General features: G+C 32.3%; 1 protein-coding gene across 2 annotated transcripts; it reads right to left on the bottom strand.

Annotated features, from left to right (window-relative positions):
* Positions 1 to 7,844: 7,844 nt before the first annotated feature.
* LOC125814614 (long chain acyl-CoA synthetase 4-like) lies at positions 7,845 to 20,490 on the bottom strand. Of its 2 annotated transcripts, none has more exons than XM_049494080.1 (20): positions 20,465 to 20,490; positions 20,027 to 20,186; positions 18,721 to 18,784; positions 18,528 to 18,617; positions 18,009 to 18,065; positions 16,944 to 16,992; positions 16,610 to 16,686; positions 16,136 to 16,175; positions 15,956 to 16,050; positions 14,145 to 14,312; positions 13,925 to 14,035; positions 13,768 to 13,855; positions 12,336 to 12,402; positions 11,799 to 11,874; positions 11,582 to 11,699; positions 9,958 to 10,203; positions 9,729 to 9,868; positions 8,934 to 9,116; positions 8,719 to 8,838; positions 7,845 to 8,004 (listed from the first exon to the last, which is right to left on the bottom strand). In XM_049494080.1, exons 2-20 carry the CDS (start codon positions 20,173 to 20,175, stop codon positions 7,969 to 7,971), a joined length of 1,974 nt encoding a protein of 657 aa, XP_049350037.1. In that variant the 5' UTR covers positions 20,176 to 20,186; positions 20,465 to 20,490; the 3' UTR covers positions 7,845 to 7,968. The 2 variants fall into 2 exon arrangements, with proteins under 2 accessions (XP_049350037.1, XP_049350036.1); XM_049494079.1 differs by having other exon boundaries at positions 20,277 to 20,471.
* Between the last annotated feature and the right edge of the window lie 969 nt (positions 20,491 to 21,459).

The following is a 21,459-nucleotide window of genomic DNA, read 5'->3' as shown; positions in this document are numbered from 1 at the left end:
AAAAGTTAGATATTATGGATATGTTGATTAATTCAAGGTGAAAATGGTTCAAGAAGTACCAACTTTGGAGGGTGGGGTGGGGGTGAATTGATTCACCCCAAAACGGATGTTATATGCTTTAATTCTTGGGATAAGTATTGAAAACATATCTAAACTTGACGTGAATTATTACTTTAGTCCTCCAACTATTGACAACCTTAAAAACACCCCTCTACTTGATTAAGTGAATTTTAAAATGCTAACGTGGCGCATAAACTTATCTAGCAGTTTACTACTAAGTTTCAAAGATTGAATTTAGTTGTCAATCTTAGTTAGTAGGATAGAAAGATCAGTGTATGTGTGAGATGAGACTAGTGTAGGAATGTGGAAAACGAGCAACACTAATGTAATAATGAAGCTAAATAGCGCAAATAAGAGGAGAAATTACATACCCAATATTTCAAAATTCCACCAAATTTGGATATTGTCTCATTTTGCACGTATCCAACAAGTAAAAATTGCATATTATACTCTATTATAAAGAAAAAAAAGTCAATAATAGTTAACACCCATTTTCATGAAAGGTTCTCGAGTCATTGTTGATTTTACTCTACATATAAATAAGAAATTAGAAACATGTAAACAAATTGAGGTGAATTTATAATTTAGATGAGATGAGACTGGAATAATGTTAGTATGTAATTTGAGGTGGATGATTTGAAGTTTAAAGATTTGTTACAATATACAATAATGATTGAGTTAAACAACAATAACCATATACATAGTGAGTAAATCTTACAAGTGAATTTTGAGGACAGTCAAGGTTGGTGTGTACACAATCTTAATCTTACCTCGAAAATTTAGTGAGATTGTTCTAAAAGATCCTCGACTCAAATAACATGAATGATTAGGTTCAGAATCAATCTTCATAATTGCTTAGTGTCTCTTAATACGTATATAAAGTATATGCAAAAACCTAATGAACTTACTTGAACTCATATATTATGGTATAGATTGCTTATGATGTAACTTCCATTTTGTGTGGTTAAGATAATTATAAAACAAATAATAAAAATTTAAATAATTATGCTTTTGAAGACCAATTCTTCTAGTATGGATGATTGACCAAAAATGACATGAGTGGTTAAAAACACAAAAAAAAAAAGGGGGCTACCAAAATGGGCCCAAAACTTTCATTTCATTAAAAACGTAAAGTTAAATGGGCCCACATATCTTTCATTGAATGGCCTTTTGTAGACAGGGCTCATGTAGATATGGGCCCACATATCTTTTCATTTATAGCCCAAAAAGTTTTTCTCTGTATTTGAATGTGATACAAACCTAACTCCTCCCTCAAAAGTCAAATCTAAAACCGTACAATTTGTATTTTTACTTTTTGTTTTTTCACAAACTTTTTGATTTTATTTGTTTTTTTTTATATCTTTTGATTATCTTCATAAATCCTACCTCATGTTCAAACCTTTTGCTTTTGTTGTTTTTTTTGCTATCCACCAGATTTTATGTAAGCAATATCGATCAATTTGTTGAGAGTTACTATGAAAAGTTATTGAAAGAATAAGTTAATGTTACGATGTTTTTTATATTTCAAATTAATTTAAATTGTTCAATTTTTAAGAATAATTTTAGAATTTTCTTTCATATTTACCTTTCATTTGTATTTTCGGTACGATGAGTTCAAGAAACTTTAATTTTTAGTTAGTAGTGAGAGTAGTTATGCTGATCAATCTTTAGTCATTCTATAGAGTAATTTGACAATAATTAAAAAGGATAAAAATAAAAAGTAATGTCTTGATATTTTTTTTCTTAAAGGGTGTACAATATCTCAATAATTCACTTATTTTGAAATAGAGAGAATTCATATTTATGGAAAGTCAATGGAGGATTTGGTCTAATACTTTCCCTTCTTTTAAATCATTTTATTTAAAAACATCTTTTCTTAAACAAATGATTTATCGAAAAAAACTTCTCAATCTCATTCTTTCTATACATGAGAAGTAATATACTGAATATATTATTTTCTATTGTAGCCAAGAAAAAAAAAAGCTTTTTTTTTTTTTTTTGACATGACAAAGGAAATGTTCAAGGTGTGTGGGTTGGGTTGGGGGGTAAGAGGTGGTTGTTTAAAGAAGTGGGTTATTAATTAAAGAGGGGCCACTAATGCAAAAAGTTGAGTCTTGGAAGTATTAGGGGGACTGACTCCATATGGGTGCACAACAGCTAAAACGATAGCTCCCTTGGTCCCCCCAAAATGGTCTAATCCCAAAAAGAACACGTCTCTACTTCATCCTTTATCTGACCAAAATAAATAAATATAATTATCTCAAAATGATGATGTAATTATGATATCATGCTTAGCACATATAAAATTTGGTTATTATATGTGTTTATATTTTTTTTCTAATTTTAATTTATGTGTGTGCTACACAAAATGAGAATGAATTAGGTTTATGTAATTCTATGATTTTAAATAGAATCGTCAATATGGGCTAAGCTCGTTGGACCGACCTGGCTTAACCCGTGATTTGATAGGGTTGGGCTACAATTTTTGGAGCCCATTTAAGAAAATGACTTTTTAGCCCGACCTGAATAAATCTGCCGATTTGTGAGGCTTGAGAAATATGGATAGGGCTGATCCGTGGGCCAAATAAAAATTAATTAAAAAATAAAAATAAAATAGATTATTAAAAATAACAAGAGTTTAAACTCAAAATCTGTTTAAAGTTTTAAATATTACAATTTAAATACAAATTATATTTATAAAATATGTAATACATAAAATAAAAATTCACTAAAATTTCTAGGGAATCACTACATAGGCCATACCCTATGGAATATTGTCATAGTTTTTGTGTTTTATTATGATCATTGGAAAACAATTAGGTTAATATTTTTATTTAGTTATTTATGCTTTTACGTGAAATCAAACTTAATAAATATTATAAAAATAATTTTATTTGTGAATTTGATTAACAAATAGTAACACTAACACCATGTAATATTGTCTTGTCAATATTTATGATAACATTTTTAAATTATAATTTAATTTAAAAAATTATAAAAAATATACTTTTTAGATAAAAGGGTTGGCCCGACAAATTCCGTAGCCACATACTTGTGGGTTGGGCAGGCCATTTTTTGGCTCACACCAAAAATAGGCTAGCCCAGCCTGACCCCTGAAATTTCAAAGCATGTATGGGTTAACCCAAATGGATTGGACCAACCCACATTGACAGCTATAATTTTAAAGATCATTTCATATTGGATCAAACGGAAACACAATTATATTATTGAAACTTATCTATCTATCTATATATATATATATATAAATAGTCAAAAATGTGAATAGGATATCCTTTTTAGTATGTGTTTTGAACTTTATAGATTATCTAATGCATTATATATATATATATATATATCCACCTATGTGGTACTTCATTCTGCAATATATAGAAGATCCATTTCTATAGATATCCATCATCTACATCCAGAAAGCCCTATGCTAGCTTTGGAAGAAGCTCGAAAAACTGTTTGGGAATTGATCAAAAGAAGAATCTACTTCAAACGATGGAGTAAATATCTTAAAAGGTTACTTAACTATGAGAAATTATCTAATAAAGTCATTGAACTTTATTTTGTATTAATAAAATCACTCAACTTAAGGTTTTTATCTTCAAAAATCATTCAACTACATTTATCTTTAAAATATATTTGACATGACAAAATAAGTTATTTTTTTTAATGTCATATAATCATGAACTCCGCAAATCAATAAATTATAAAATCTATTTTTTATATTCTGATAATAGTTGCATTTTTCATGTTTGATTAGGATTTGGGAGTAAAGATATTGTCACATAAACAAATTTTAGAACATAAAATTAATAAATAGTATAGAAGATAACAAGTCAGCTTGTGCTAAAGCAAAGAGAAGTGAAGTAGTAATTATGTTAGCAACGAATCCCGGATCTTGGTCATTCCTTATATTTGATTTAATTGATACAAAACAAAGTTTAATGACTTTATTAGACATATGATGATATATATAGTAGTGAAAGTGTTATTGGTAGTAACTGTTATTAAGGTAACAGTATTCAAAGAATAAAACTCAAAAGGGAAAATAAATACTTTGAGAATTTGCAATCCTTTTATTTCTTCTGTTTATTAATAATCGATATCCAATATCCAAATGTTATGACCTGATAATAAGAATTTCCGCCAGTTATACCAACTAAGAGGGTAAAGGAAATTTCAGAAAAAAAAACAACTTAAAATGAGATTCAAACTCAGGTTCAACAATACTAAAAGAATCTTAAACACCAACTCAATAGTCAATGGATCAATCAGATCATTTATTCATTGAGTGCTCTATGTTAATTTTATACAAATACCTCTTAATTTCTATATATATATTCCGAAACGAGGTTAGTGGGTGCAACTATGAATTTCAATATCCAACCAATGGTTCTCTTATACTTAACTAGTTAGGACTTGAACTAGAAATTACCTTCCGTTAATATGAAAAGATTCTAACTATTCCTTCACGTCATAATATTTTTTATAACTTGGGTATAATAGTCATGAGATTTTATTAATATTTTTATTATGTTATAATGCATGTCATCTATAACATATTATAAGGAAGAGAATATCAGAACAACCAACATCGTTATAAAAATGAGTCAAATGACTCATGACTATTGCTTTCTGATGAGCACATAACAAATTTTGTAGTCCTTTAAATTTTACTAAATTTTAATGTTCAAAAAATGGGTACTCTTCATATTGGAAAGGACCATTTTATTCAATAATAATATAATATTGTGATTCACTTGTTATATCTAGCAAATGTTTGCCAAAGAATTAAATTACACATGCAATATGTAGTGGATAAAATTCTTCATTTATCAAGATTTGGTCCCCTCTTATCGTAATATAAATCCCCATGTTCGTTTTCTTGGAAATTGAAATTCATAGCTGTATTTATTTATTTTTTTGATTGAAACTGACATCATGATTCATCAAGAAATAGAAAGAACAAGAAACACCTTAGACATCAAAATCTAATAAAATCACTCTTGTCTTTTCTTTTGTTCTGATTGATTCTTCAACGTTTTCCTATTTTATATTTTGTATTCATTTTAAAATCCTGACTAATTTGAATTTATATGGTGCAATCTATTAAAAAATGGATGTTTCCTTTAGTGAGAACTAAAGAATTTTTTAAAATAAATTTTTCAGTGACTGAAGATTACTCATAATAACTCGATAGAGTCGTTACGGAAAAACACCATTACTTGTTGTGGTGTTTGTAGTTGTGTTATCTTATATCATCAAAGGAGTGAAATAAAAATACATTTTTTGATAATATTTATTTTAAAAAAACTTAAGCTATTATATAAAATATATTTTATTTATTTAATTATATCTTTGATAAGCTCGTAAAAGACTACAAAACTCAATAATGTCTTAGTTTCTTAGAATTTATGTCTAGTCAAATTCAAATATATATATTAAAATGACGAGAATATTATTTATCGAATTTTGAATTGTATTTTATATTCCTATTGGACTAAAATAGAGAAGGGATAACTATGAATAGAAGAAGGGATGACTAAATTGTCTAGTCAAGGACTCAAAGGGTCACTATTTATTTTCATGTAAATGAGTTGTCAATTCTTCATGGAATGGTTTTGGAAAAAGGTATATTTTGGACCTAAAGAAAAAAAATAAAGGTCGGTTTGACAAATTTTATCATTTTCTATGCATTGAAACCGACCTCTGTTTGTTTTCTTATTATTTGCAGACATTTTTGCCACTTCAAATTCTTGTTATTACTAAACGTATTCTTAGTGGCTATTCAATTCTAATTAATGTATTAAGTGATTAGATTAATTGAAGTATAAGTTGGTGCTAATTATATCTTATTCATAAAGTTTTTCCAATTTAAAAAATCTCAAATTTTTCATTGCTTTCGGATATATTCCTTAGATGTTTGATACATTACAAATGATATATTATTTAATGGGGGGAATGCATCTGAGATTGGATAGAAATGTATTCGAAAGGATTGAGATATATTAGAGAGGGGATAAAAATGTATCCGAGAGGGGATATGGATGTCTAAAAGGAGATTGTTGTAATTTTTTTAAATGATAGATAATTTTAGAGATTATAATATCTTAAATTGTGTATTTTTGTAATTTTCGTTAATTTAATAACTAGCAAACAGTACTTGAAGTCAGTCGAATTATTCTTTTGTTGGTTCTTCACCTAGCGTCCGAATCTTTGTTTGGGCTTGGGTACAAATTTACATAGAAAGTTCTATTTTAGGGTGCAAAACGCTCACTACTAAAGCTGGCTATATTTTTGAAATTTGAGTTTGAAACGTCTGATTAAAAATGAAGGGATATTTATCATGAAGGACATAGCTAAAGGGGAGCAATAGAGTTCGTTTGAACTTCTTAAGCCGAAAGATTACTATGTATATGTAAAGTCTATATTATTTTATTCAATGAAAACCCTCGACACAATCCAAGAACTCTTCGCATAGTCACTTATTGGCCTTGTCTTCGAGAAATAGTTACAATTAAGGGTGTCAAAAATGAACCCAAATATAGGTAATTCGTTCAGAATTTTTAGGGTTAGACTCAAAATAATTTGAATTGGGTTCAATCTCAACCCATTTTAAGAGAATTTTCAATTGAGCCTAATTCAATCTTCAATTTCAACCCGTTTTAAAACATTTTACTAAGATATGTTTCAATATTAAAGGTATGAATTATTATCTATTTAACATCTTTTAGGATTTATCTATCCATTTGTTACTTTTTTTTAAAAAAATCTCGAGTTGAAATTCGAATTGTGATTATAAAAGTTAAATATCACTATGTTAAAATTATTGAGATTAATCGGGTCAAATTGGACGGGTCAAGACCTAACCTGTTTTTTAGCCCATTTGAACCCAACCCCATTTGAGCCCAAAGTAAACTTGGGCGGGTCAAAACCCAGCCCAATTTTAATTTCAATCCATTTTAATATCTTCAATTTCAATTCAACCCGCTCATTTGACACCCCTAGTTACAATCATGAAATTTCAAACTTCATATCAATATCTTGGAGTTTTTCTTTTAGTAATTGAAGCTTTGAGCTAGCTTTTAATTATTGAGTTGAAAAGTGCTTACTCGTGTAAATAAGATTTCTTGGGATTCTGCCTTTTCAAGTGGTATTGTAACTGATACAATGGTGTCCTATGGACATCTGAAACATATGTTAAAGTAATGTAGTAAAGTGTTTTTCTAAAAAAGAAAAGTGATTACTTGTGAGTTTTACCGGATGGTTAATGTATAAAGGGATTTACTATATATATATATATATAGTACTATCCTCAATTGTTCAAAAACTAATACAAACTCATCGTTGAGAATCGATATGCGATTCTCGAATGAATTTGACTAGACATAAATTCTAAGAAACTACGCAAACTTAATAACCCATATTTTTAGCTAGAATTCTTACAATTTTCTAGAATTCAACTTGAAAATTTTGAAATTCAAAGAACTCCAAAAACCTATTTTTTCAATTTTCACCCCAGATCACTCACAAATATTAAAAAACAATTCTAATTTGTATTAATGTTCAAATACAACTCCATGTTCCATATACCATTTTCAACTTTGAAAACAAATATGGCTTTTTTTAAAAAAAAATCACAATTTCTCCGTCCAAACACCCACTATTGGTTTGTGCAATAACATAATCTAATGACATAATTCAATGTGTTCCTTGATAGGTATAAACTAAAGCAAATTAATAAGAAATAAGATTCCCATGTATTACACAGGGTCTGATCCAGTTTTGGATAAAACAATCTCATATTCTTTGAGTGATATGTACAGTACTAAAACAAAAAACATAAAAAGGGGTAGGTTTAGTTAAAAATAAAAGGTGCTAATTTCAAGCATTGCAAGTTCATTTAGCATCCTTGTACATGGTGTCAATCACATCCTGCACAAAGTTAAATCAAATCAGAAAAGAACAGCTTATGAAATATATTTCCGTAACGTGGAGTTCATAAACTGATTGCACATAGAACGATATATAACAATAACGTAATAACAAGTATGCCTCAGGTCTAAACATATTAGGATCGTCTATATGGATCCACACTAGGTCTAAGAAATTATACGTCTTTCTAGACAAATTCCTTCTAGATATAACCAAGAAAAAAATGTTAAGAACAATCTTGGGCATTGAGGATTATTGATCATGCTATGAACAAAATAACCAATATTTCTGCTCATAAACATGAACTAGTCTATGGGTAGTCCACGAGAAGAAAAGGACCTAGGGTCTAACTCAACTTCAAAAGTTACATTACATGGTGAGGAATGCCCAAGACAGAGACAATAGCCCGTTCTCTCAACCAATGAGGTACATTTTAACACTAAATCTCAACAACGGGTTAAAGAACACAAGATCATTGGTCATATGTCTACTCCTCTTATATCCATTAAAATAATATTGTTAGCTAGGCGAAGGAGCATGCAACATCCTGTTTTCCCCGCAACAGACGAATATAATAGCAGTGAAATAGTAGGAAGACAAAAGAGAAAACGGAAATGCTTGGATGTGGACCAAGAACACCAATGACTAAGCTTTAGTCCCCAACAAGTTGGAGTTGTCTTGATAAAGGACCAAACTTGATCAAAGAGAATTTACCTTGTAGTATTTAAGCAATTGTGGTCTTTTCTTCTTAAATGTTGGAGTCAGGAGGTCACGTTCCATGTCAAATGGAACTGGATCAAGGTGTAGAGCTTTTATGAACTCAAATCCCTTCAGCTGCAAAGAAAATAAGTCATGTTTACCTAGGCTTGCCTGTTTCTGCCAAACATCAAATTATGAAAAACAGCCATGGAGGCCGAAGAGAAACTAACCTTCCTTTCTTTTCCAGCTTTTGTGAGCTCCCCTAGTATGTGCTCTTTCACCTTTGAATTTTCACATAGGGAATTAAAATCCCCTGAGAGGCCATTCTGTTTGGCCCATTTTTCAACCTGTTGTTTACTTGGATTAACAACAGCAACAAGGAAAGACTCAAAGCTGCTCCCATATACCCATACCTGAAGCCAATCAAGAAGAAAAAAAACTGAGAATCTAGAGTATAAAGTGGATATAACTGTGTTACTACTAGACCATATTATCTAATCCTAGAGAACCAATAATGCAGCTAGCGCTATTCAGAGCCAATCGACCCTTCAAAGCTTTATCAATCAAGATGAGATGCAGCATGAGCTGAAGAGGCTCGAGCTCGACTAACTAGCTATCTCTATAGAACATTAAAATAATGAACAGGTTTACGGATATGCTCTATTCTTTATGAATATTCGTTGTATTATGCCCCAAAACTTTCTATCAAACATTAATAGTGAGCATGGCTAACCATGAACAGAGTGAAGGGTGGCCCAAAATTATATATGCATCCCATCTCATCATTACAGAATTAAGTAAACATTTGTCAATTGACAATGAAATATATTTGCATAAAGAATGAGATTTTAGAATGAATAATGCTTCTTTCTTTTAACAGCATAGTGTTCACACAGATAGATCACAGGCAGTGAACACAGCAGATGGAAAATTTCTACCTTATTTGTTCAGAAAATAAATTGCACTCACGAAGTCACCAAGTTGCTATAGTTAAGAGGCCAATGCACCTAATTGGGATTACTTACCGAGTCAATAACAAGATTATTGCCAAATACATTCTCCAAATTTTCGACTGCAACATATTCCCCTTGTGATAGCTTGAAAATATTCTTCATGCGATCAATTATCTTCAAGCTACCATTTGGTTGCCACTCACCAATATCCCCTGACAAGATTTTTTGGAGCAAGTTCAATTAAAAAATTTTAACAAGTGGGACAGTTATCAGTTCAAGCAAATTCTTTTTTCAGGAAAACCTGTATGGAACCATCCATCAATCAAGACTTCTTTTGTCAGATCCTCACGCTTGTAGTAACCAGAAAACACAGTGTCTCCCCTCACACATATTTCTCCACGTGGTGTGCTTGAAAGAGCATCATATTCCATTTCAGGAACGGACACCAAGCATACATCCACATTGGGCACCGGAGGACCAACCGTACCAAGCATATCAAACTGGTTGGGTAGTGATACAAATGTACCAGCACATGTTTCAGTAAGACCTAAAAGTAAAAGGCTGAATCATCAGCTTTGGCAAGAACACGCACTAGTAAATCATCAGGAACGACAATCCAATTACTCAGGCAATATAAAGAAACCAAAGAATTTCTCATCCATATTTTAAAAATCTAAAATAAGATTACACTATAGACATAAATGACAGCTAAATGTATACGTATCACTATTATTTTTCAGAAGTTGCTTCATTATGTTCAAAAACGGTTTGCAAGATGAGTTATGTTCTTATGTCCAATTCTTAACAACAAATGACTTCTCTAACCAGGACCATAAATCTACTTGGCATACTACTAACACTTCTATTGCTTCACAAAGTTTCTAGGTTCAAACTGCACATACTACAAAGAAAAGTGCCAAATATTGACTTAGAGCTTTTCAATAAGTCTATACAACCAAATACCTTAAGTAATTTACTTAAAATTGTTTGTCACATCGAATAGTTATAAACACCATTTTAATTATTTCCTCGACTTTACCGAGAGAGTTATTTTTTATCTTAAATCTTTCAAAACCAGCTCTAGTCAGCCCACATGGAACGAACCCAAGACCACCCAACGTCCAACACACGTTTATTCGTGCAAAACAATAAAAGCCAACAATCTCTCAATACTGACAAAAGTATGCATCAAATTTCAGCTAAGTTAACAATATGCTGACAGAAGAGTGCAGAGGAAATTTGAGAGGAAGGTTTAAGTTTAAATCATAGGGAAACAAACATCACTTATTTTAGTTTTCAATTGAATATAACATGTTGGGTCTACGGAGAGATGATGTCAAATTCATTTTATTAATACCATTATGGTAATAGATGTAGGCTTAGAGAAGTCTCTGGTCAGTTATGTTGCTCGGACTTTTCAAAATTGTCAACGGGTGCATATTGGATTCTCCAAAAGTAGTGTTTTTTTGGAGAATCCAACACGGATGCGGCATCGAAAGTGAAGAGTCAGCGCAACGTGGTCAAAACTGAGAATGAGCTCATAACTTCTGCCAAGTCCCAGTACTTGCCAAATGCCAATAAATTACTCCCCATAGAATACAAGCTACAGAAATGCCAAATTTCAGAACAATTCAAGCAGAAACCTAAATTACCATGCTAGATTTCTTTCTGTAAAACTACAATAGAAGCTTTTCTGCCGAATAGTTTAAAAGGTTACTTACTTCAGCTATAGTCAACACTCAGACAGGACAACTACTGATGTCACTTATGACTAGATTATAAACCATGAGATTTATCACATCTTTTTACAAAAAAAAAAGTAAAATAACTAAGCAAATTAAGCCTGTTGATTTTTTTTTGGGATGGAGTAAGACAATAAGTTTTACACCATAGATGGAATTGATGTGAGGATTAGAATAAAATACCATATCCTTGAAGAACATGAGCACATGCTACAACTCGCAGAAAAGCTTCTACATGAGAAGAGAGGGGTGCTGCTCCAGATAATATAAGGCGTACTTTGCCTCCTAGCCCATCTCTTACCTAAGAAATCAGCAAAAGCAACCAAATTTTCATATCTAGTGGTACGACAGGAAGCAAATTTAGAAGATGTATTAGCTGCTGCAAGAGTATCTACACCACCTTACTGAAAACAACTTTGTCAGATATTGGAGATGCTTCATGATATTTACACCCATCCTTCAAATATTGAAGTTTTCTGCAGAATTAAAAAATGTAGGTAAGGTAAAGGCTCCACAATATTCATATTAAACCAAAACTAGGAACGAATTTCTACTCATATATACATGCAACCAATTGCACTTCTATGGAAATCAATTCAAAAATGAAAAAGCTTGTAGTGACTCACAGAACTAATCTCTACATTTGGAAGTAGCATAGAAAGTGCTAGAATTGTAAAAGAGTACAGGTATAAATCCAACAATGTGAAACACCTATGTTATGCCAGACAAGTAAAATGGAATTTCCAAAAATCAAAAGGAACCATCATCAGATGCATCTTTTTCCTTTCAACCATAGATACAATGCCTTCCCTGGCAACAGATACACATTAAGACAATTGAAGCACTTCAAAGCTCGAACGTCGAGTTTAAAATACTGATGTTTGCATCAAAACAAAAAAAGTTGCCATCTCTTTGAGAAATATGGAACAGAACTTACCGAGCATATGCAATATTGAACAGGGTGCTTCTTAGCCGACCCCCTGACGAAATTTTCTGTTGCAAACCTGAGAATGCTCGTTGCAATTAGTCAAATGACCCAGAATCTTAAGACTCAAAGTGCACAAAGTGAAAAGCATACTTGAGAGAAAGAAGCAAATTCCACAGAGAACAACAGTAAATCCCACATCTTATTGTCTCTAACAGAAGATGATTGTATCCTTATTATTGCGTGAATAACCTTATCTAAAAGCTTAAACTGTTAGATAAGATAGGATTGTTATGTGCTTATTATATAGCTGCAATACACTTCATTGTGTGGGGATCTAATTCTTTTTCTTAAGTCGAGCACATTGAAATTTTGTTGATGTGTGGCAGTGACTCAGGCTTAGGACATCGGTTTGTTCTGATTTATATTCAGATCTGAGGGAAGAAGAATGGAGTGAACTGACTTGTTCCTAGTAAAACAATTTATAGAAAGTACATGTTTCCATAGGTGTAAAAGTATTAAAGAAAAATGCACTTCATATGCTATGTGTTATAGTGTTACTTCTACTTGTACTAAAACTCTTTAATAGTGTCTCAATAATTCAAGCTTCTGGTAGACACAGTTTCATCAATTAACCGATATTGTCAGTAAATAGCACACAACATGAGCCTTAAGCATTTATGATGTGGGTTAGCTCATCCATAATTGGGGTAAAACAAGTACCAGCTTAAAGTAAATATCTAATAAACCACGCCCATGGATAACTCCTTAGTATCTGCTTTCACACTTGTGATGGTTCCTGATTATCCGTCGGAATCTAGGTACTATTTCTCCACTCATGGCATCTTTCTGCTCCTTAATATGACGGTGAATAGTTTGTATTACTTTGTAAGCCATAACACACCAACTTCTGCAAGATAATTCCAAACCTCTAAAAGAGCTACTATCTGGAGCACAAGTGTTTCTAACCCTCATATTTTTCATGGCATCCTTCATTTCCGTAGCTAAAGTTTATGTCTTGCGCTAATGTGTGGAGATCTGTAAAGTTATAGAAAGAACACTTGTAGTAGCATCTAAGGATGTGGCTTATTGGTCAATAAATCAAATTCTAGTAGAGGAGAAAGGCATTAGGTGATCTTTTCTCATCTGTCTAAGCATTGGCGGGTGGAGTTACTCAATACTTGTGTTGATAGAGGTTGCAGGTATCCACTGAAATAGTCGAGGTGCGCAAAATTTGGCTCAGACATCATTGTTATACAGAAAAAATAATGCTTCTATTATTAATTTTATGTCTACACACTTTCTGTGTAAGTCACATCTAAAGTACATTGGTATTCCAGTAAAACAAATAGATTTTCATAAGAAAAGGAGGTCAACATTAGTAATTGGGTGGAAAGGTTTGAAACTTTATATGAATCAATTATAAGGGAGGGTAAGATATTACCTGAATATATTCTGTCTAATACCCGAGGTACCGCACAGAAGACGGTTGGTCTCAGCTCTCCAAGGTCTTCAGTTAGTAATTTGACATCCTGCAAACATGATAAGAAATGCATAAGATAAGCTCTTACAACATTTCATGAAAGAGATGGACATCTTACCCCTCGCCAAAATCCTATTGAGGCGCCATGCCTAATGAAACATTCTTCAATTGCCCGATCAAATATATGCGCCAAGGGAAGATATGAGAGATATACATCATTCATTGTCAGCTGCAATACAAAAAGGTTCGATAAAACTTAAGACATATTTTCAAGCAAAAGTAAAACTCTCAGAATGCTTTACCAAAACACATGCAAATAAAAAGAAGATATATCTCACTGCCTCATTTACACTCTCAAGAAACCGCTTCACTCCAGCTATAAGAGTAACAATGCTATTATTTGAGATCATCACACCCTTGGGTTCTCCGGTTGTTCCACTGGTATACATTATTGTACAGATATCACTCTTCTCTTTCAGTGGAAGATCATACTGATTTTTGCTTCCCTGCACATATTGAGAAGTGTGATGTTTAGCTTAAAGAATAATCAAGGTTATATAAGTATGTGATGTTCAACAAAATGTAGGGAAGTGGTGCATCAATCATTATATTCCCAGTGAATGAATGACCTTGTTGCCTAAAAAGTTTTAATAAAAACAATCATTTCTTTGTCCATAGTTTGTGTCTAAGCCCCCCACTCATTTATTGAACAAATTCTCTATAGGCCAAGCATATGGCAGTACTAGGAAGTGTGGAACTAGACTTCAACCAAGAACCTGTGCCTTAGTAATTTTATATACTCTCTATTTCAGTTTGTTTGTCTGACTTTCCTTTCCTTTTTAGTCTGTTTCAAAAGGAATGTCACTTTCTATATTTAATAACTCTTTACCCCCCAATATCTTACCTGGCATATTTAAGACCACAAGATTCAAATGACATTTTGGTACATTGCACACATCTTTAGTTTAAGACCACAAGATTCAAAAGTCTTCTTTATTTTTTTAGACTTCGTACCGAGTCAAATGAAGAAAAACAAATTGAAACGGAAGGAGTAATTAATTTCCTATCCTCCAACTCATAGGGGACTATTTCTTCACATATTTGTCTATAATCCAGTGCACAGCCAAACATGAATATTTTGATAGTAAATGAAATTGACGAGGCAACTGGATGACTAACAAACAAGCATGCACAAACAAAAATCACCCAAACTGCTTGGTGAAATTTCTGCAGAAACTTGAAAATTGTGAAGCTAGAACCTGATATATAACTAGCTTTTCGTTAGTCCCTAGTCTTATCCGATTCAAACCAATGGAAGCATAATTCACCAGTTGGAAGGAACGTAGAAAAACAAATCAAAAATAGAATAAGATCATCCAGAGCAAGTGTTATACCAAGGCAATCTGAATGAACCATAAGAACTCATAATTAAGGTCTGAGTCTCCCAACCCAAGCAACATCCTTTTACTTCATCTCAAGCAGAAACTTCCTGAAGTGATCAACTAACCTATTGAAAGAAAATCTAGACTAGTGTATGACTTAATCCATTTACTTTGCTGTCAAGGTGATTGCCGAAACTGCACATCTTCAAAACAGAGGGAGAAGGATTTGATATGTTGATATTCAGAAAGATCGAGATTAGGAAAACTATCATTCATGAATACTGATAACATTACTAAGTGACGGAAAGGAAAAGTTCAATTTTACTGCCAGCTAGTCTATATAGGTTCTTCTTAGCAGGTCATTCAACAAAAGTGTTAAACTTACTACAATTTCACCAAACTATTGGAAACAACAGACCAAGAATAATTATCAATTACATAAGTAGCCCCACATCTAAGAGTAGAAACATCAAGAATAAATGTGGAGAAGAATTTGAAGGTCGATTCTGAGACAAGGAAAACCTAGCAAAAACTGAAATGATGAAATATTAAACAAAAATGTGTAAATTGGAATCAATCGCAAGCCAACATGTAAATCTATTTGCACTAGCTTCCGCTTCCTTTTTTTCAGGATCCAAAGATCTTTATTTCCCCTTTTTTCCCCGTGTTAGAAGTCACATGAAGATTACAACACGCTACTGGTAACCCTTAAACAGCCATTAGAGAAATCTGAACAGAAAGATAAAAGTTGAAAAGAGAACTCTTACTACTTGCAGAAACTCATCCCAGGAATAAAGAGACACTCCAAACTTTTCAATCTCATCCTTTTGTTGGGGAGTCACTTCCCCAAAACTCACAACCGCTGTTGATAAAGAACAGGAAACAATTGCCATTAACATGAGGTACTTCATACTTCCGAAAAAGAAACAAAATTACAGATGACTTACTCTTCAAGTACTTCGCAGCATTTGGAAATGTTTTCAAAAGCTGAAAAGGCATAAGAGAAAAATTCTAGTAAAAATCATACCCCTGAATGTTCAAGAACATAGCTCCAAATTCAACACTAGTAAACTTCTTAACGAACAATCTCTTGGAAAGTTATTCTTGAAATTTCTCTTGTCAATTATTCAATTTATTGGACCAATTTTTTCCAAAATCTATACTAATCAAAAGTTCTAAAAATATGATGTCCAAGTCTGAAACATTTACATATTTTTAAAACAGCATAGAAGTTCAAACAGATGATACTTTGTCCTGCATGGGTGAGTTAATTTCACTGCCACACTTGATATATCAATGAGACTTGAGTAGAAAGTCATGTATACCTAGCATGGAGATCAACATGCTTAAAGTATCCCGGACATGATGTTTGAGAAGTTAATACAATATGTCTATTAAAGGTTAACTCCTAAAATACATACCTCGGGAACTTTTTTCTCCTCAACAAAAGCAATTGCAACCTCTGCATGGGAAATGATAAATTCCACTGCACCAGCACCTGAAGACATAAAAAGATAGTTATTAAATATTAGTTATTACATTGGCATGTGAATCCTTCTTCTAAGAAAGAAACTGAAAATAAAAAGGCACATGACTGGTAAATGTGATAGCCTCTTGGTAGTCAAACTCCACCATCATGCATCACATTACAATGAGCCTAGGACATTTCTATTATTTTTAAGAGTACCACTAGGATAATAAATTCTATCACAAGGAGAGCGTGGAACCACTATTTGCACAAAGGAAAATGTGTACCCAAGGTGTCATACAGAGGGACACAGTAAAGTCCATGAGCATTGCATGCCTGCATTAAAAAGTTGCTATCAGAGACAATAAGAACTATCCTAGCAAACAATAGATATAATAAACAGAAACAAATAGAGAGTGAGCAGCGAAGATAGGATCACAAATATATGAAACCCAGATAAACTGAAAGTGCACTTGGAAATAAGAGCAGTGAGAGAGGAATTTTTTTTACTTCTCTGGTAGTTTAAATTGAATTGGATTTATACAAATATATCGTACTTTTTAAAAAGAAATCAACTGACATCCCTAGTGTGGCAGAAATTTCAAGCAATTTAATAATACAGATGTACTGATGTAGTCCAAAGATCTGTTTCTTCGTTTCATAGAACAAAAAGCCATCCTTATTATGGCAGAATACTGATATTTTTGGAGCATGAAGGGAAAGCATGAAAATAAAGAGGACTGGTATAGAAAAAAAGATATGTGTGACAGAATTTAACAAATTGAAGGATCCAGAATCAGATTGAATAAAAAAAGTGTTACTAAAAGGAAGCACGGAATAATCCATAAGTTGAAGTAGGTATACAACTCATAAAAAATCTGAAGGGAGGAAACTATGTTCAATTCAAAGAAATGGACTTGCTGATATCACATAATTAAATGTTCAACCAATTTACATGATACTAGAAACTAGTAAATGTAATAACTAAGCCAATAGGATCCTCATTTAGAGGTAAAATGGAAGCCGTTAATGAGTCCCAAACCCACATTCTTATCCACGTAAAATGGATGTGACATTCAGCTTTCAAAAATTTATCCCTAGCATCTTCAAGAATTGAAAAGATAGCTAGAAAGAACAACTGATTAGTAGACGTCCAATCCAAGCGTTATCATGCTATGAGTAAATATGTCCATGTTATCGGGCAACTCAAGAGCTGTGCCAATATATGTGACAAGAAGAATCATACTAATAGAATTTCAATGGAGACCAGACAATTAGCAAAAAAGAAAACGTAACAAATAACATGAAACACTCCAGACATACACAAATTTAGCAACAGAAACGAGCAATACCTCCATGCTGATAATCCACTCAGTACAATTGGCACCAAAAATACCACATTTCCCTCCCTAACATAAGATAAGATGTCAAATAAACAGGAGGTAAGCAACTAATTGAAATGAATACTCAAGGGGAATATATCAACATGTGAAACTACAAAAATAAACAAAGGACAAAGAGACACATGAATTACAAAAAGGATAAGAACAACATACCTCAATGATGGGAAAAATGAACAGCCAAGGAGGATGATAATCCACATTTAAACACGGAACTAAACTTATGTACCAAAGTGCTGAAAAAGTGCATTAAAAGATGCCTACCATTTCTTGAGAGCCTAAGTGGACCTTCGAGTAAGGGGCACATTGATTTTTAATTGGCTCCTAGTCCTGATAGAACTAGGCAATAAACAAAAAGCTAAATTCCACTAGCTACACTGCTACCGTATTCAATGATGAAACTTTATCATTAGCATTGTTCTCTTGTCAGCCAAATTATCAGCATAATACCATATAGAGTTGAGAACTTACTTTTTCTACACCACAGTTTCGGATGGAGTTCCCTACTTTTATGACAATGTCATACACTTCTTTGTAAGTCTTCCACACATACTTTCCAGGCTGAAGATAAGAGCAACAAATGCAAAAATCAGCTAATTTGAATCAGAAAACAGAATCCTTCTGGAAGTTGAAATTAATGCATAATACTTAAAGTAAAATATACCTTCCCATCCACAATCTTACGGTGGCCAAGCATTCGGTTGTTAGGATATTTCTCCACTGACAAACTATGACATAGACAAGAAAACATCTTTAAGTACTAATATTAGAAAGAAGCGTCATCATCAAGGCTAATGCAAGTTCAGTACAATGACAAGATTTTGGATGAAACTTTTATTCTGAATAGAAGAGTATTATATAAATAAAGCTCAATTTCACTGAAGAAAGAGTAGAAGGCGTGCCATAACTCTAAGCAGCCTCTCTGGAAACCACACAAATAGAAGTATCATAAGCAGAGTTCCGTTAAGGGTTTTCTCGGGAACTGGCGAATAATAGCTGAGATTTACCGAGTAGTCATCGTGTGCATGTAAGGTTGCATAGATAGAATGACAATGACTTCATTGACACATGTTTTCTGGTAACATGAACTGAGTGATATTTCTGGCTCAAGAGTATCCAACACATGTATGTCTTATAATGTTTAAGGCAGTATGATGTCTTTGATGTGTCAAGTGCAACTACCCGCCACATTTCCCATTTAGTATTGAAAAGCAAGCTTTTTGCGAACATAATTAACAGCCAAAGGGCGGAGATAGCAGCTTTTTACTTGAATTAAGGAGGTCTAAAGATTTTGCTATAAGGAAAAAAATGTCAAAATCAATCTGGGAACTACACATTGACTCATCAAAAATACAAAAAGACTACACCTTTATTGTAAAACTAAACCAAAATGTTCAGACATAATATTCCCTTTGTCTCAATTTATAAGACACTCTTTGATGTTAAGATGTCCGAAATGTTCGACACCATTCTATTTCTATAACACGTTTTTATCAACCTTTTCAAATCTTAAATTTCGGAGTGTAAAATTTTTCTATCAAATTTACTTTTCAACTATTACTGTAACATTTCACTCCACTATCATAAAGATATATATAGAAGTCAAAACAACAGCTTAGGCTCCATATGAGACAAAGGGAAAACCTTATCTTACAAAAATTAGTAAAAGTAGATTTTGCAATACTCATCACATATATAAAAGCTAAAAGACTACACTTTTTCTCTTTGCTAACTCGTCCAATAAATACAAAGGCAAATATTAAAATCAGATCAATCAAATTACAAGGTGAAAGGTGAAATCCACCTAGAGTAAGCTGACCCGAACGGACTCAAACACCACAGTTATTTCAAAAAGAAATAAATCCACATGCAATTTAGTCAAAATATTTGCAGTAACACAAAAATAATTATTTTCCAAAAATGTGTTTACTCGATTAAATAAACCGGTTTTCACCTTCTAAAAATCTTACCGGAAAATATCCCAACAGCTGTCTAAGCCTTCAATCGGCGGTGGAAAACCGTCTTTCGCGAATTTACTCCGATAAACCGGTCCGACTGACGGCTTTCCATCTTTCGCTGGCTTCGCCGGCTCCACTTCGATGATGAATTTCTCCGCCATCTCCGATTCCTCTGTATAAAAAAAATTCAAAAATCGCACAAATCGTCAATATAAATCGATTTTCGCCAAATCGAATGAAAAAAAAAGTGCAATCTTCGCACAAATCGCCAATATTGTGTAGTTTTTCACGTTTAATTTCGCCAAATCGAGTGAAATAATTAGTGCAATTTAGGTGAACAGATTAAATCTTAATACATATTTTGATGAATTTTCTTAGTATATAATTCGAAGGATAATGTGAGATTTACAGCGAAAATGGGATTTTTGAGAACAGAATTACGAGTCTTACGGAGAAATTTTCAGTGTTCTATGCGCAATATATAACTGTATATATATAGAAGAGAAGAATATTCCTCCATGCAGGACAAACTATTTTGACGTACCAAGCCCTTATATAAAAAGTCAAGTCCCGTGCATTAACCCTCCCGTTATATGTAATTTTTTAAGAAATTGGATTATCAGGATCTATTATATATAATTTTATCTTTTTATACATTTTTACATCAAACATGTTGCAAAAGGCTTCTCAAATGATCAATCTTGTACGTAGTATTATTTTATACTCCTACGTAAAGTTATTTTTATGCTTTAAACATGTGACCTTCATACCAAGCTTTTATATTTTTCACAAAATTTCTCAGATTACAATTATCTATTGTACGTAATCTTATTTTATATTTCTTCATAAGATTGTTTTTGTAGTTCGAATATGTGACCTCGTACAAAGCTCTTATATTTAAGGCACTCAGATCATAAAATATGATTAGTTACAACTACAACTTTCTGAATATTAAAATCAAATACTTATACTTTTTATATTAGGATATTCTACACTACACTCGTTATAATGTATATTTGTAATAAATTAAGTACGTTAAACATAATTATATTGCATAGATATTTAATGTTATTAACTCTATATTTAATTATCTATTTTAAACGTCCATGCAATGATTCAATTTCAGTTACACTTACACGTTATGTATTTTAAAAATAAACGTTGAGTATTTTATATTATGAAAGTTGTACATTTACACCATCTATTAGGTATATATCCCTAACAAAACATATAAATAATTATTTTTAATATACTTAATCACGTATATGCCTATAGGTGGTGTAAATGTAAAATTTCTACAATTAAAAGTGCATGTATTCAATTTTAAAATGTAGCAGGTTTATTCGAAACGGGGTCATATATAAGGATATTTAGTTTAATAAACTGTGTATTTAAAAGCGGTCAAGAGTACTGTCGACAACTGTGGTCTAATGATCAATGAAGTG

The sequence above is a fragment of the Solanum verrucosum genome, unplaced genomic scaffold (genome assembly GCF_900185275.1).
Source record: "Solanum verrucosum unplaced genomic scaffold, falcon-dt-bn FXZP01000268.1, whole genome shotgun sequence".
In the NCBI taxonomy this organism is placed as follows: Eukaryota; Viridiplantae; Streptophyta; class Magnoliopsida; order Solanales; family Solanaceae; genus Solanum; species Solanum verrucosum.
The sequence above is the reverse complement of the archived record's forward strand: the minus strand, read 5'-3'. Positions and strand labels throughout refer to the sequence as shown.